The following is a 13,812-nucleotide window of genomic DNA, read 5'->3' as shown; positions in this document are numbered from 1 at the left end:
ATCATTTGCATGTGATGCTGCCCACGGACATAGTGCATCAACCCCGTCAGATCGGATCATTTGCATCAATCCGATGGAAGATGTTCCCAATGCACGGATGCAAGTGGACGGTGGAGGACAAATTTTGAGATGATCAAATCCGGATTCTCAATTAATGGTGATGATAGTTACTTTTAACCTCAGCGTGTTCGTTATTTTGTATCCTTTATCCGTATATTTCTTTTTTCCTTCAGCATTTGTTTCCTTGACACTGAAAAGAGATCTTCTGTCACAGGGTTTCGAGCTCCTCTCTCCCGGTTCGAACGATTTCTCGTCGTTTGGATACTTTTGGTATTCGTGGCTTCACTCAGGTTTGTTTCAACGGAATCTCGATTCTTTTACCGCAATCTCGCATACGATTCGACACGACGTTTTTTTCCTTCTGTGCTGCTCTTTCGGCGGCAAGATTTCAAGAAATGTATGACATCTTCGATAAAATACTTCGTTTCTGTGTTCTTTTCTCTCTCGATTGTAGTTTGCTATATGTCTCGGTTTATGGGATTGCGTTCTAATCATTTTTCGTTGTAATATGTTGATAAATTGTTGGAAAATGAAGCCCTGGAGATATTGTATGGTGGGCTCAGACTCAGGTCGTTCCTTTCAAGAAGAAGGAGAAGAACAATCGATTATGTTCCGCCCGTTTCTCGATTAAATATAAGAAAAAGAAAAAGAAAATCTTGTTGTGCATAACCTAGCAATCTCTTATGTTTTCCATGATGGAATTTGGCCTCTCATTCATGGTTATTTATCTATTTATTTATTATTCTTCATCCCTTATTTATCTATTTATTTATTATTCTTTATCCCTTGTTTGGTTGAGAGCGTTGAAAACTATCAGTTGGCTAAGTAGCTTGTATCCCTCCTCCCCTTAATAAAACGAAAGAAGAGAAAAAGCAAAGTTACTAGGCCGATTATTAGAGACCTTTTTTAAAAAAAAAAGAAAAAGAAAATTATAGACTTTTATTTTGGATATGGGAACCTGTAATTGTACAGCAACTTATCTGAGGAGAGTATTGCCCCGCTGCTGAACAGAATCTACTACTGTTGCTTGCCATTTGATTATTATGTTGCTTTCTCCTTCTGATGTTTAGTCCAAAAGAAGTTCCTGCTATGCATTTAGAGACTTGCTTTTTAGTTTATAGGTTTTGGAGTTTGGGTGTTTTCTTATATGATTTCCTTGTCTAGTTGATGGTGTGCTGATTTGAGAATTGTGCGCACTTTGGAAATCCTTATGTACTCTAATATTATTGATAATAATAGGAGGAGAAAAAAGAAAGAAAAGTAAGATTCATGGTCTCTTATGCTTCTTCATTCAAGCAAATATTTGGATTTCTTAACAAGGATGCAGAATCGGGAGAAAATGTACAATAAGAGATGCATTCTCGTATAAGAAAGTTCTCCACCATGATAGGGTAGCATATGGACTATTTTAATAGTTTTTACTTTTTATAGAGTGTCTGTGAGTCGATTTTTCATCTTTGTGAGTTAGACTCCCTAACACATGTCAGATTCTGATTCCCATGTCTATGTCCAAGCAACACTGCTCTTAGGAATCAATGACTACATCCCTGTATGAGTTCCTTTTTATCATACAACTTTGTGGCTAGGTCAGTGTCAAGTTCTTTGAAATCTTGTGTCCTTTTTCATTTACACATTTTTCTATGTACATTTTAGCCGTAAATAGATAGAAACAGATTTTAAACTACGGAACTTAGGGCTGTAAATGAAATGGATTTACAACCATCAGAGTTTGGTTCAATTAGAAAAATGCATGTATTTAATTCAATTCAAAATCCAATTGTAGCTATGGGGTGTTGGATCAAATTTGAATCGGATCTTCGGATCTAATGCAAGTTTGATAATCTTTTATGTGCCTTATCAGATTCTAGTTTGTCCCCCTGTTATATCCTTTAGTTTTACAGAAACAAAAAAAAAAAAAAAAACGAAGAAAGAAAAAAGAAAAAGGCAAAAAAGATCCCTAATACAAACAAAAACAGGCAAAATGCTTTTCCATTGAAATGCAGTACACAAATTGAGAAAACAGAAAATTAGAAAAGAGGATGAGAGTGGACTACTCAAAAACCAAGCTGACAAAAATATGGATAAATAAAAATGGAAAAGAAAAAAAAAGGCATAGTAGAATTAGCTGCTTTCTTTTAATTTATTGCACCTTGCAAGTCATGAGTGGCTTAGTAAAATATGTATCTCTTTCTACTTTGTTACAACGATTGGTGGTGAAATATGATTAAGTTTTTTTTTTTTTTTTTTTTTTTTTTTTTTTTTTTTCTCTTTTGGGTGGGATTAGATTGGGGGAGATGATGCACACTCCTTGCAAATCTTCATTTCCTCCTTCAAATCTATTCTCTAACAGTGTGAGAGGCTTTACTAGAGCTTTACTGGTTTGGTTGATGGTTGCATATTAGAATGAGAAAATATGATTTACAGAACCTTTTGATAGGGGTTCCTTGGAGGTATCTAAAAGTCACAGCAAGTTTTATACATTGCCAATAGAGTAGGGAGGTTTTAGATTTCCCTTAAAATAAATACCAATCAATGGGAGAATATTCCATGGATGTATGCTGGGGTAGGTTGGTAAACTAACATCCCAAGTATGTAATGCATGTTTTAGTTGGACTTGGATCTTAATTAGAACCAATTATTAAATAGTTCCTGCTTACATTGCCCAAGTTTGGTTTGTTTCTCTGTCTAGACCATCCATGTTTGAATAATTAGATAGGGGTGCAGACTTTTGGATCCTGTTGACAGGCCTAATGACACTCCTTGATACAATAAAAAAAATGTAAGAATGATATTCTATGGGAAGCATGAGGAACATGCATAAATGAAAGCAGTGTTTCATGGACTCTTCTAAATAGTTGAAGTGTCTGTGTTGGGCATATGTTGGATTGTAACACTCCAATGGATTCTTGAGGAACACTTCTTCGTAACATTTTCCTTTCTCTTTGTATTTGACATAAATGAACAGTTAATTACATAATGTTATTCTTTAAAAAAATATGGACTGTTTTAACAGTGTATACTTGCGTAAAGATGTATCCACCAGTCCTGCTTTTTTTTCTTGCCAAGTCAGATTCCCAGACAAGCAGTTGTTTTTTGATTCCCTTGTTTGTACCCATGCAATGTGGAATAAAAGATATATGTACTTGTTTTTTGTTTATGTTTTCACAGGATACAGTTAATTTCCACCTGTATATTACTTATCTGTTTCAGTATCTTTGATGATGCAGCATTATTTGGATTAAGCTCCTGCTTTTTATGTACTTTGTTTGTACCAAATAAATATGAGGAAGTATATGGCATCAGATGCTCCAGGTATTTTGGATGAAAGTAATGAAGAACCAAATGAGCAATTAACTGAGGAAGAAGAGGATTCAACTGAGGACCCATCAGAAGAATCTGTTTCTTGGTCATCTTCAGACAGCCACAATCATGGAAATGGAAAGCCAAATGAGGAACCAGGTGCCAAACAACAGGAGCAATCAACAGAACTATCTGAAGATCCTATTTCTCAGCCATCTGCTGACAATGACAATGATATGACTGAACATCAAAGTAAGGAGCTGACTGAAGCTACATCTAGGCCTTCAGGTGGTTACATTGATGATAGTGAGCACAAATTGGAATTTCATCCAATCATTTTGAATGAAAAGAAACGGGAACTAGATGCAATAGCAGATGACTCAGTTCCATTGCTGGTTTTTCCTTCAGAAAAGAAGTGCAAGCGAGAGCAGTTCTTGGAATCAGATGACAGGTCTTCTGTTACAGAGATCCAGAACAAGTCTAAAACTTCCAAGGCCTTTGTTGCTGATGAACATGCTTCCGAGCAACAGGAACATACAGGAAGTTCAGGAAAACGAAGACGGAGTAGATGGGATCCACAGCCTGAGAATGAGGGGGAAGCAGATGGTCATATGACTAGTAAAAAGAAGAAAACCAGGTGGGATGGTGATGATTCTCAGATAAAAATGCTAGGCCCAATTCAACTCCCAGACTTTGTGAAGGAATCTAATTCTGAAGCTGTCAATGATCCTGAAATTAAGAAGTTGAAGATGAGGCTTATAGAGATAAATAGGAAATTGCAAGGATCAGAGATCCATGATGACAGGCCAGAGGAAGAAAGATCCCCATCTCCCCCTCCACTGTATGATAACTTTGGAATCAGAATAAACTCAAGGGACATCAGATCCCATCAGAAGCTTATCCAAGAAAGGCAATGTATCGTTTCAATGTTGATTCAAAAGAATCCCACCTTTAAACCTCCCTCTGACTACAAGCCCCCAAAACTCTACAGGAAACTTTACATACCCTTGAAGGAATATCCTGGATATAATTTCATTGGTCTTATATTAGGCCCTCGTGGGAACACACAGAAGAGAATGGAGAAGAGAACTGGGGCCAGGATTGTAATAAGGGGTAGAGGATCAGTGAAAGATGGGAAGGCAAAACAAAAACCTGATCCATCTGATAATGATGACCTACATGTCTTGGTAGAGGCAGATGACCAGAAGTCATTGGATGAAGCAGTTACAATGGTTGAAGATCTGCTAAATCCAGTGAGTGAGAGGATGAATGAGCACAAACGTGCACAGTTACAGGAGCTTGCTGAGCTGAATGCAATGGTTAGAGATGTAAATTCACCAAAGGTCATGGGTGAACAGGGACATGAGCCTAGGTCATACACTAGTGGATCCAAATATGCAGTTGCTTGTGATACATGTGGTAGCAGAAACCATGCAACTATAGGTTGTCCCTTGACTGCTTCAGCACCTGGTAGCCATGCTGACAACCAATATCGTAGCTTTCTTGCTGATCTTGGGGGTGGAATGGGCCCCAACTTCAGCACCTCACCAATTTCTGGTAGCACTCCCCATGGTTTTAGTAGTTTTGGCTTTGGTACGAACTCTTGTTATTATTCTCAACCCAGCATAAATTTGACTCCAAATATGGAAGACAAGTACAACAATGTTGATGAAAGGAAGCTGTATGTGGGTTGTCTTCCTCAAAGTGTGGATGAAAACAAGTTATTTGAGATGTTCTCGCCTTTTGGCAGGCTTACTGAAGCAAAAGTAATAAAAGAAAGAACCACAGGTTTGAGCAAAGGCTATGGGTTTGTTAGGTATGATGATCCTACAAGTGCTGCTAGAGCTGTGACATGCATGAACGGTCGAAGTTTTGATGGCAGAATGTTGGCAGTGAGAGTAGCCAGTTGTCCAGTAGCAGTGGGATCCTCGGTGAATAGCCTTTCAAAGTATGAAGGCCCCTCGGCACTATTTCAAGATAGCCCTGGTCAAACAGGCTGGCCAGGTCCACCAGGTTCATTGCTGACTGAATCTCAAACTTCCTGTTTCAAGGGTGACTGGTTAGGTTTTCCTCATTCCTCCACCTCACCGCAACATGGTACTTTAAGTAAACAATTCCATTTATCTTATGGGTCATCATATGACATTCAGATCTCATCACCTGTTTCTTTTGCAAGATTTCCTGGTAATCCAAATTATGGTTCCTAATATTGACAGCTGAAAGGAAGATAGCCATATGGTACATATTCAGAAGGTTGCTTTGGTACCTACAAATTTCTTCTCTGTTACTTTTGCTACGAGTTTGAAAATTACTTCCCACTACAAATTTGAAAATTACTTCCCATGTGACGGGTAATTTCCATCTCCAAATGTTAAATGTAATTTCCCCCTTTTTTCCTCGTCTCCTTTCTTTTGGAAATTGCTTTAGGCATTTAATTTGTTTTGCAAGATGAACAAATTTCTCAATCAGTGTATGCTCTTAAATATTCTTAATGCAAGCTTCTACCAAAATATCTGTATAAACATCTCATCTGCTGAGGTAGTTGTGGTCAAAGAAATTGGTGCATTCATCATTCACACCACGGGCTTTTTAGCACAAGGGGAATGGGCGTGTCATGAATACATGTCCTAGCTGTACATGGGTGCAATCCAGCATCGCAGCAATTGGCATGTCTCCACTCTCCACTGTGGACAATTCTCCGGGAACTCCATGGGGACTTCTGCCAAGGAAGCTTTCCACAAAGTGAGAGTCCCTGCGTGAAATTTCTCCTGGTTGGGAAACTGGGAATATATGAGAGTTTTTTTTACTGGGTTTTTATCTTAAAAAATATAAAAAATGGAGATGGGAGACATTCTATCTTGCACGTTTCCAAATGGTGTTACGTAAGAGGGACATATACTATCCCTAGGCTGTGATTGGTTGCAATGCAAATAAATTTGCACTGGTATAAAACTATGGCGGGATATAAAATTTGATCTATTCTTGTTTCAAATTTTAATTTTTTTGTTTGATTGCAGTACAAATGAAGTGATTTGAATATAAATCAAAGCGTGATGCAGATATGCAAAGAATGAGAATATGACACTCATCTCATCTCTAGTGGCCTATGAGCACAAAAGCAATGCTTGATTTCTAAGTCGAATTGTTTACCAAAATAAAAAAGATTTCTTGGCCGAAGTATGCAAAGGATATTAAGACTTTCCTGTCTGTACCTATTTTTCATTATGCTTTAAATTTCATCACAGATTTAAGCAGATAATGCTTGCTGATGTTCATCTGGCAATTTATTTCACGTTCTAAAAAGACAATTTATATTCAAGAGTTAAAAAATGACGATATATAATTTGAGTACACGAAATTGCTAGTTTCCATAGTTCGTACCGGCACAAGATTTCATTTCTATTCTAAAATATTACATATTTAACTTGCACTACTGCTTACTGCTGGTTGTGCAGCACTTATTTTTACCAATGTAAAAATTACAATGACATAAAATTGAACACATGAAATTGCCGTTGCCATAAATTTAAGAGCTTTGATTGTGCATAGCAAGGAAGAGAGCTGTACAATTGCTCTTCTGTATCCTCGGGGCTGGTAACTGTAATCAAAATGGAAGAACAACTTCAAATCAGTGGTAGCACAGGGAGAAGAAAGAAGAACAAAATAAAACAAAGCAGAAACACAAATCTAGATTGGTGGCTTTTCCCTTTTTCTTTCTCCTATCCTTTTTTTACCCTCTTTCCATTGATCTGCACTGCTAGTACAAGGAGACCATTCAGATTGCATTTGTCATCTGTTTTTAGGTACAGTTGATAAAAAATAATTTCTACTGCATTTTTATTTATTACTATTAGTTTTGTCACCGATAAAAAACCATTTCATTTTGTGCAAAATCTACTTTAGGCAGATGTATGTTTCCACATTTACATAAGGTTCTAGTATAGATTTTCCCTTGTATTTAGGGAAGGATTTAGATACAAATAACAAGAGAATCTATCAGTCACTACTTTATCAAGTCTATCCTATTTATTTCAATTTTTGAAAGACCTAGGGACCGTTTGTCAAGTCTTTTTCAAAAGATCTTCTGGAAGTTTTGACAGTCAAAAAACGATATGAGCTTTTGCATCAACATCTTAACAGCTTTAAGACTGTTTGGTTAAGGCGCACCTGTCCACACGTCTTTCTGCGCGAAAATGAGTTGAAAAAAAGGCAAAAAGCTTCATTTGGAGCTTTTCGAAAATAATTCAAAATGAACTTCCCATATCTTTTCGGAGCTGTGGCTTTCGGCGGTCAGATTTATTTGAAAATAGTGAGTGCCACTACTAGCGACCTACTGATTGGGTTTGATTTGATTCGTGTAATACTTAAATCAAATCTCATGAATTGAAACTGAAAGCATCAATTTCACAGTTTTGGCACAGGTAAACTGTCCAACCACCTGTTCTAGATATCAATAAGTTTTAGGGCTAAAACCAAAAATAAAGGCTTTAGATGTATTGCAGTAGCTCCACCAAGAACTTACTTTATCTAATTCAAGGTGGAGCCATGACAACACATCAAAGGTTTTGATTTAGTTGTTTCAGCACATCAAAACAAAGAAAAGCAAGGTTACTCTACAAGGGATTGCAGCTGACCTTTGTGACCCACCGTTCGCTCTGATTCATAGATTTCATAGTCGTTTCCTACCTGAAGATGCAAACTCTAGCTACCTTAGTCCAACAAATATTGTTAAATATATAAGCATAATGAAAATCATCAAAGGATGAAATAAGAAACTATAGTTGAACAAAAAGGTTACCTTGTAAGTTTTGTCCCCAAAGAAGTGAATTTCAAGAAAATCGTCAAGGTATCTCAAGCAATATGTCTTGTCCCAACCATTGGGAAATACCTGTGACAAATATTTTTCAAAAAATAAATTATACTCCATAGATTTATCCCTGTAGATTTTTGTTTTTAACTCTCTCTCTTGAAGAACAGAAACCATTTTTGGCCGTATGTTGTGAACCTGAATCATATTTTTCGCAGATGAAAAAAGGGATCTTGATTATTAAGCAAGTATTTCCAGTTATTTATTGGAAAAGAAAAAGTTTATACCTTATCATACTTTTCGAATTCATCCCGCTCTTCCTGACTGCAATTTCTCCCAATCGGTGATACATTAAGCATCCCACTTCGGAACTCTATGAATGTTCCCCTGGAAAGCAAAAGAGAGAATCATATTCTGATCTTTTAGTTAACTTACAGGAATATTAGTGAATTTTACCAACCTTTTTATTGGGATATCCAAATCAGCAATATAATGGAGTGTAAAATCAATAAACTCCTGCAAAATTTTCAAGAGGTAATAAAAACTTCATAATTACAAAATATAATCCTGGTATCTTCCAGGTAAACCCCCACTACGTTACCAAAGAAAATCAACCTAAGTAGTGCACATGCAGAGGATGAATATAATAAAATGGCCCCAGCTTAGGAATCTAGCAATGTCAATTCGAACCAAGGCATGAATAGGCCAGTTTTGAGAATTTGTTTTATGGGAATCCTTACCTTTACTTTAGGGTAGTGATTTGGCACATCCCATTTCTGATAAAGGGGAAAGCCCCTGATCATGAAACAAAAAATGTACAAATTGTAGAAGATAAAAATATCACCAAGCTTTGACCTTTATACCATTACAAACAACGGTTTAATTGTCTTATACAAACACGGATGATATAGCATATATGACATAATTTTGCTTGACACGAGATATTTTCTAGCCAGGATAATCTGACTTTGGATCCCAACCCCTGCATATGTACCGGCATGCCATTAGTAAACCATACTTGGGGGCTAACCAGAAGCAACCTATGTTTAAATATAAATTCTCTTAAAGAGAAGCCATTGGTAATACAGGGAAAATCTCACCTTGAGTTTTTCTTCTCCAAGGAATGATTTCAAGCTCTGACAGAGAAAAAAGAATCCATGTTTCACTAAATGGATAGTTCTCATACAAGAAAATAGAAAATGCATATAGTAGTGATTAAATGAAATTGGTAGACTGCTTAAGAACTCCAAGCTTTATTTCGAGGGATAATTAATATTTAATATGATAGTTGGTCGTATATGATTATATGCTTACACATACATACATCCTAAAGTAGTCCAGAAGAAGAATAGCACCAAAAGAGATGACTGATAAGGTAGTTACAGCTAAAAACTTCTCTACATTCATGGTTTTGGTTGTTTCATGACTAAAGGGTATTGATATTGAAGCAAATGCCCACTTTGGTAAAGCAGTTTGATGATAACATATAGAACTGCAAATCTACTAACCTAAGATGCATTATAAAGGCTAGGGGTACAAATGCTTGATCAGGTAACATGGATGTAAGCTTCATTTCTTCAAATCTGTGACATGGACATCAATCCATATAATTTTGATAGTGTAGTTGACTGTATTTTATCATTTCTTTAAGAAAGAATAAAAAAATCATATATTTGTTTGATGCAAATGTCATCAAAATTTTAATATATACAAATGCATTAAGATTATCTCAACATAACTTGGAAACAATACCTGAGTGTGCGACAAGGCCATTTTCAGAGAAGACATAATCATAATCATGATAACTGCAAGGATAAGAAATGATCATTATAAAGCTTCAAACATGGTAACATGGAAAGTTGGAAACTAACACATTCACTTGGAGATTCAGTCAAAAGCTATGCCTTATAAAACAGTATAAAGTTAGACAAATATGATAACAAGTAAGAATAGTTTGCAAATAAAGTGCAACAATTTTAGTTGAATTCCTATTTCGGACAAGTCATACATTTTATGATTTCACAACAGATGATACAGAATTTCAGGGTTTTTCATGGTATCCAAGTCAGTTTTATAATGTAAAATTAAAAGGGAAATGAGAGCAAAGATAGAAATTCAACCAGATCCCTCTAAATGCATGATAAAATAGATAGTTCACTGTTCACATTCAATGGCGTTTAAGTGAATATTATGGATCCTGGAATTGTAACTTATCATTCAATTATATGATTAAATTTTATTTACTATGGTTCCAAATTCAGGGTAAAAATTTCCAGCATTATCACAACACGTATCAATCAAGACTCGCTAGGAAATGATGCAAGCCTTTTCTTAGCTTCCTGCTTTTCTGCTTGAGGACATCTAAAGGAAATATAATCTGAAGTGATGACCTTTGTCCATTCATACAAACCGGAAAGTCGGACAAAAGGGAAAGAAACCATAACCCAAAGACTGACCAGCTGAGCCCAACTACCTCTGCAACCAGTAACCATTAACAAATTTTGCTGCTCTACTTGACAAGGCCCCCAATAAAGATATTGCCTCTTTACTCCTCTTTCCAGACATCTGCTAACATTAATTAATTGATCTTGGCATCCACCCGAATGAGCAGTTCTTCCTTAATGTCAGAGATTTTATTTCCCTTAGGAGATATCTAATGGCCCAAGGACCATCTGGTTGTGACAGCATCCTGATGCAGTCAGTTGATAACAGTTTGGGAGTCGTCAAGTGTAACAATCCAGTTGATAACAATTTGGGATTCAACAAGTGCTCAATATTTTCAAGAATGTAAATGGACAAATAGCAACTACTCAAGCAGGAAACAATACCGAGATGAGCAATGGAGAAAAGTGCATCCTTTCTGACAAGGGGATTCAAGTTATATGGGCATTCAAGTTGCAAGGCATGCTACAAAATATGGGAACCAGCAAGATCTGTTTTGCCAAACCTTGCTTTTAAGGCTAAATTCTATTTGGGCATCCAAGTTACCTTTAAGCATATGAAAAAGGTCAGGGGCAATAAAAAACAAACCTGTTCTACCAAGCTGCTCTGATATCTTAGCAAGATCAGATCCTCCAACCACACCAACTGTCACAACCTGCAATTGGAATAACCTGTTGTAATATAAATGGGATCTATTACGGAATGGTACTGTCCTTATCCTTTCTGCTATACAGATATGAAGGCGGCATGACCAAGTACCTCGCGAAGCTTCTGCGTGAACTCTAACATATTTGGAGTTGCTACCTAACATTCAATAGAGACAAACTGACTAAGAGATAGAACTACAGAAACCAGTTTTTAAGTTTCCACAATAACTATACAACTCAAGCTTTTCGAACAAAAACAAGGAGGTTGAGTAAGGCAATATCAACAAAATTGTTACTAGAAGATTCGGTCAAGTCTCGAGAAAAAAAATTAAAAAAACTTGGCAACTACTGACCCCAGAGAGGGGAGAGCGGAGAATGCAGTTCCATATCAAGAGATTTCTAACTAAACATAAATCAAAAAGCAAAATAATCAATTAAGAAAAACAGAAGAGATGCATAATCGACTAAGTTACAGCTTCAACAACCCGTTTCACATGTCAATCAGAATACCGATAACAATAAGGGCAACAAAGAAAAGCCATACCTTTCTTGGAGCTGTAAGCGTACCATCCACATCAAATAAAGCAATCACACCAGGCTTCCTTATAGCCATTGTTATTATAATGCTTCCTGCCACCAAATCAACAAAATTGTAGAACTTCTAAACTATCCTCAATACCATGTGGACCTAATTGCTCAAAAGCGAAAAGTAAACAAGATGCATCTGAATTCCACTGAATCAACTCGGTTTCTGCGTATACTAGGAGAGTGACGTTGTGAACTCTACCAATTTTGTTGAAACCCGAGTTCAGATTCTGTAGCGAGATGAAGTCGACTCGGCAGATTCGAGTCGAGTATCAATAAGTGAGCCCCCATGGATGTGCAAACGAACTCCGAGACGCACTACGAAATTCGTACTAGTCGACTCAATTCAGTTTGGTTGTTGTATGCACAAAACCGAAACGTTGATTTCACAAAATGAAGCCCAAACATACAGTGGATACTGCTGGAACAGGGGAATTAGAAGGGAGACGTTTCGATACAAGGCCAGTAATACAGAAACATACAATAACAATCCACCAAGGGAACATGAAAAAACAATAGAAAGAATGCAGGAATGCAACCGCTCGAATTGCGCCGAAAGCAAATATCAGCTCCAAATCTACGCTAAGAAGCAGAAGAAAAGAAAAGGAAAGGAGGAATGTACCTCTAGTAATTCAACGAAATGGATGTGGCGCGAAATTCCTCCACAATTAGCGGGTTTCTCTGGATACAGTTGCAATCGCGGCAGATGGTTAAATGGTGTTGAGTTGAGCGCAGATCTACAGACTTGTTTAATTTAACTAACACTCTCCTTCTTCTGAGTGTAGGTGCACTGTAGAACGTAGACAGCCAGATCTGGAGACTAACGATTAACGAACACTATCTTTTCTTGTTGAAGGCGCACTTTAGAATTTTTATGATTCGATGTGACATTGATGTTCTTTCGTAGATATATATGCAGAATGGATAGGAGAAGAAAATCGTCCGATATCCTTCTTTGACGGTTGTGCGTCTGACAGTAGCAATTTTTGGTTTTGGTCCCAAACCCAATATCAACAAAAATAATATTTTTAATATAATTTTTAGAATAAATTAACTTTTTAAAAAAATATCAAATAAGGGCAGTTCACCTCCATCGGACCTCTAAAATAACGAGATGACACTTGTTCAATCGAGCACCGATGAAGGGATGGTAATGAACTGCAGCAATAATTGGTTTGGTGGGCCTTCGACACTACATGCACAAGACCTGCCGAATCTTCAATAGATGAAAACCATGGAATTTAGATTTTAAACTGTCCAGAACTAAAAAATAAATAGATGCAAAGATAAAGATTGAATCATGATCAACAATCTTGACTTGTATTAGCATCGGAACTTGAATCTTGAATATATGGATTACATATAAAACTTGGACCTTTTCACGGTATAAAAAGTAGAAAAGAGAAAAATCAAAGATAAAATTGAATCTTTGGGAATAATAGGAGATTGAATTTAACTCTGTATTGGCGGAAATTTACAGCACCAAACCGAGATAATGTCGGAATGATAATCAGAAGTCAGAACCAATCTGGGCATAGAGTGCTTGCTCAGCTGCAAGACCTCTCTAGGGTTCCGGTTGCATTGAGCATGAGAGAGGAGTTAGGGTTTTTCCACGACTAGAAACGAGGTATGTGTTTTCTTGAACTCGCATACATGGACCTTTCACTAACAATAAGGGCTGTCACGTCATTTAATGTCTTCAGCTTTCAAAATTAATGGAACTCGCCTCTTAATAACATTTTGCCGTTTGGGTCCTAAGCACCGTTTACAACAGAGCAGAGCGGAGATGGAGAAATCACTGTGAGAAATCACCTTAACTCTCCTTCTTTGCTTTGCTCTGCTGTGAACGGTGAGAATATGCTTTGAATTTGGAATAACTTAGATGTAGAGAAGAAGAAGAAGAAAGGAGAGAGACCGGAGGTGGGTGAGATTAGAGGAGGAAGGAAATTGCCCTTATAGTATATTTTTTCA

The 13,812-nt window shown here is 36.9% G+C and overlaps 2 protein-coding genes across 6 annotated transcripts; one reads left to right on the top strand and one right to left on the bottom strand.

The window, feature by feature from the left end:
• The first annotated feature begins 155 nt into the window (after positions 1 to 155).
• LOC104608792 (splicing factor-like protein 1) lies at positions 156 to 5,882 on the top strand. Of its 4 annotated transcripts, none has more exons than XR_016077644.1 (2): positions 156 to 457; positions 596 to 2,003. XR_016077644.1 is itself a non-coding variant. In XM_088890285.1 (2 exons), the coding sequence occupies exon 2, from the start codon at positions 3,342 to 3,344 to the stop codon at positions 5,565 to 5,567; it is 2,226 nt and encodes a 741-aa protein (XP_088746411.1). In that variant the 5' UTR covers positions 194 to 350; positions 3,288 to 3,341; the 3' UTR covers positions 5,568 to 5,882. The 4 variants fall into 4 exon arrangements, 3 of the variants coding, with proteins under 3 accessions (XP_088746411.1, XP_088746412.1, XP_088746413.1); XM_088890285.1 differs by lacking the exon at positions 596 to 2,003 and adding an exon at positions 3,288 to 5,882 and having other exon boundaries at positions 194 to 350; XM_088890286.1 differs by lacking the exon at positions 596 to 2,003 and adding an exon at positions 3,288 to 5,882 and having other exon boundaries at positions 235 to 457.
• Positions 5,883 to 6,674: 792 nt separating this feature from the next.
• LOC104608742 (phosphomannomutase-like) lies at positions 6,675 to 13,511 on the bottom strand. Of its 2 annotated transcripts, XM_010274821.3 has the most exons (13): positions 13,299 to 13,511; positions 12,941 to 13,057; positions 12,464 to 12,811; positions 11,801 to 11,886; positions 11,369 to 11,413; positions 11,198 to 11,264; positions 9,920 to 9,972; positions 9,268 to 9,303; positions 8,628 to 8,683; positions 8,455 to 8,554; positions 8,159 to 8,248; positions 7,995 to 8,046; positions 6,675 to 6,958 (listed from the first exon to the last, which is right to left on the bottom strand). In XM_010274821.3, the coding sequence occupies exons 4-13, from the start codon at positions 11,867 to 11,869 to the stop codon at positions 6,840 to 6,842; spliced, it is 687 nt and encodes a 228-aa protein (XP_010273123.1). In that variant the 5' UTR covers positions 11,870 to 11,886; positions 12,464 to 12,811; positions 12,941 to 13,057; positions 13,299 to 13,511; the 3' UTR covers positions 6,675 to 6,839. The 2 variants fall into 2 exon arrangements, with proteins under 2 accessions (XP_010273123.1, XP_088746414.1); XM_088890288.1 differs by lacking the exons at positions 12,464 to 12,811; positions 12,941 to 13,057; positions 13,299 to 13,511 and adding an exon at positions 12,044 to 12,457 and having other exon boundaries at positions 8,159 to 8,365.
• Positions 13,512 to 13,812: the final 301 nt, after the last annotated feature.

Source organism: Nelumbo nucifera, chromosome 6 (genome assembly GCF_055504915.1).
Source record: "Nelumbo nucifera cultivar China Antique chromosome 6, China Antique-T2T, whole genome shotgun sequence".
Taxonomy (NCBI): domain Eukaryota; kingdom Viridiplantae; phylum Streptophyta; class Magnoliopsida; order Proteales; family Nelumbonaceae; genus Nelumbo; species Nelumbo nucifera.
The sequence above is the reverse complement of the archived record's forward strand: the minus strand, read 5'-3'. Positions and strand labels throughout refer to the sequence as shown.

Coding starts and splice junctions, on each gene's coding strand:
- LOC104608792 (XM_088890285.1), top strand. CDS start 3,342: ATGAGGAAGTATATGGCATCAGATGCTCCAGGTATTTTGGATGAAAGT.
- LOC104608742 (XM_088890288.1), bottom strand. CDS start 11,869: ATGGCTATAAGGAAGCCTGGTGTGATTGCTTTATTTGATGTGGATGGT. Junction 11,265..11,368: donor TCACGCAGAAGCTTCGCGAG/GTACTTGGTCAT, acceptor TTCCAATTGCAG/GTTGTGACAGTTGGTGTGGT. Junction 8,555..8,627: donor TTGGATATCCCAATAAAAAG/GTTGGTAAAATT, acceptor TTTGCTTTCCAG/GGGAACATTCATAGAGTTCC.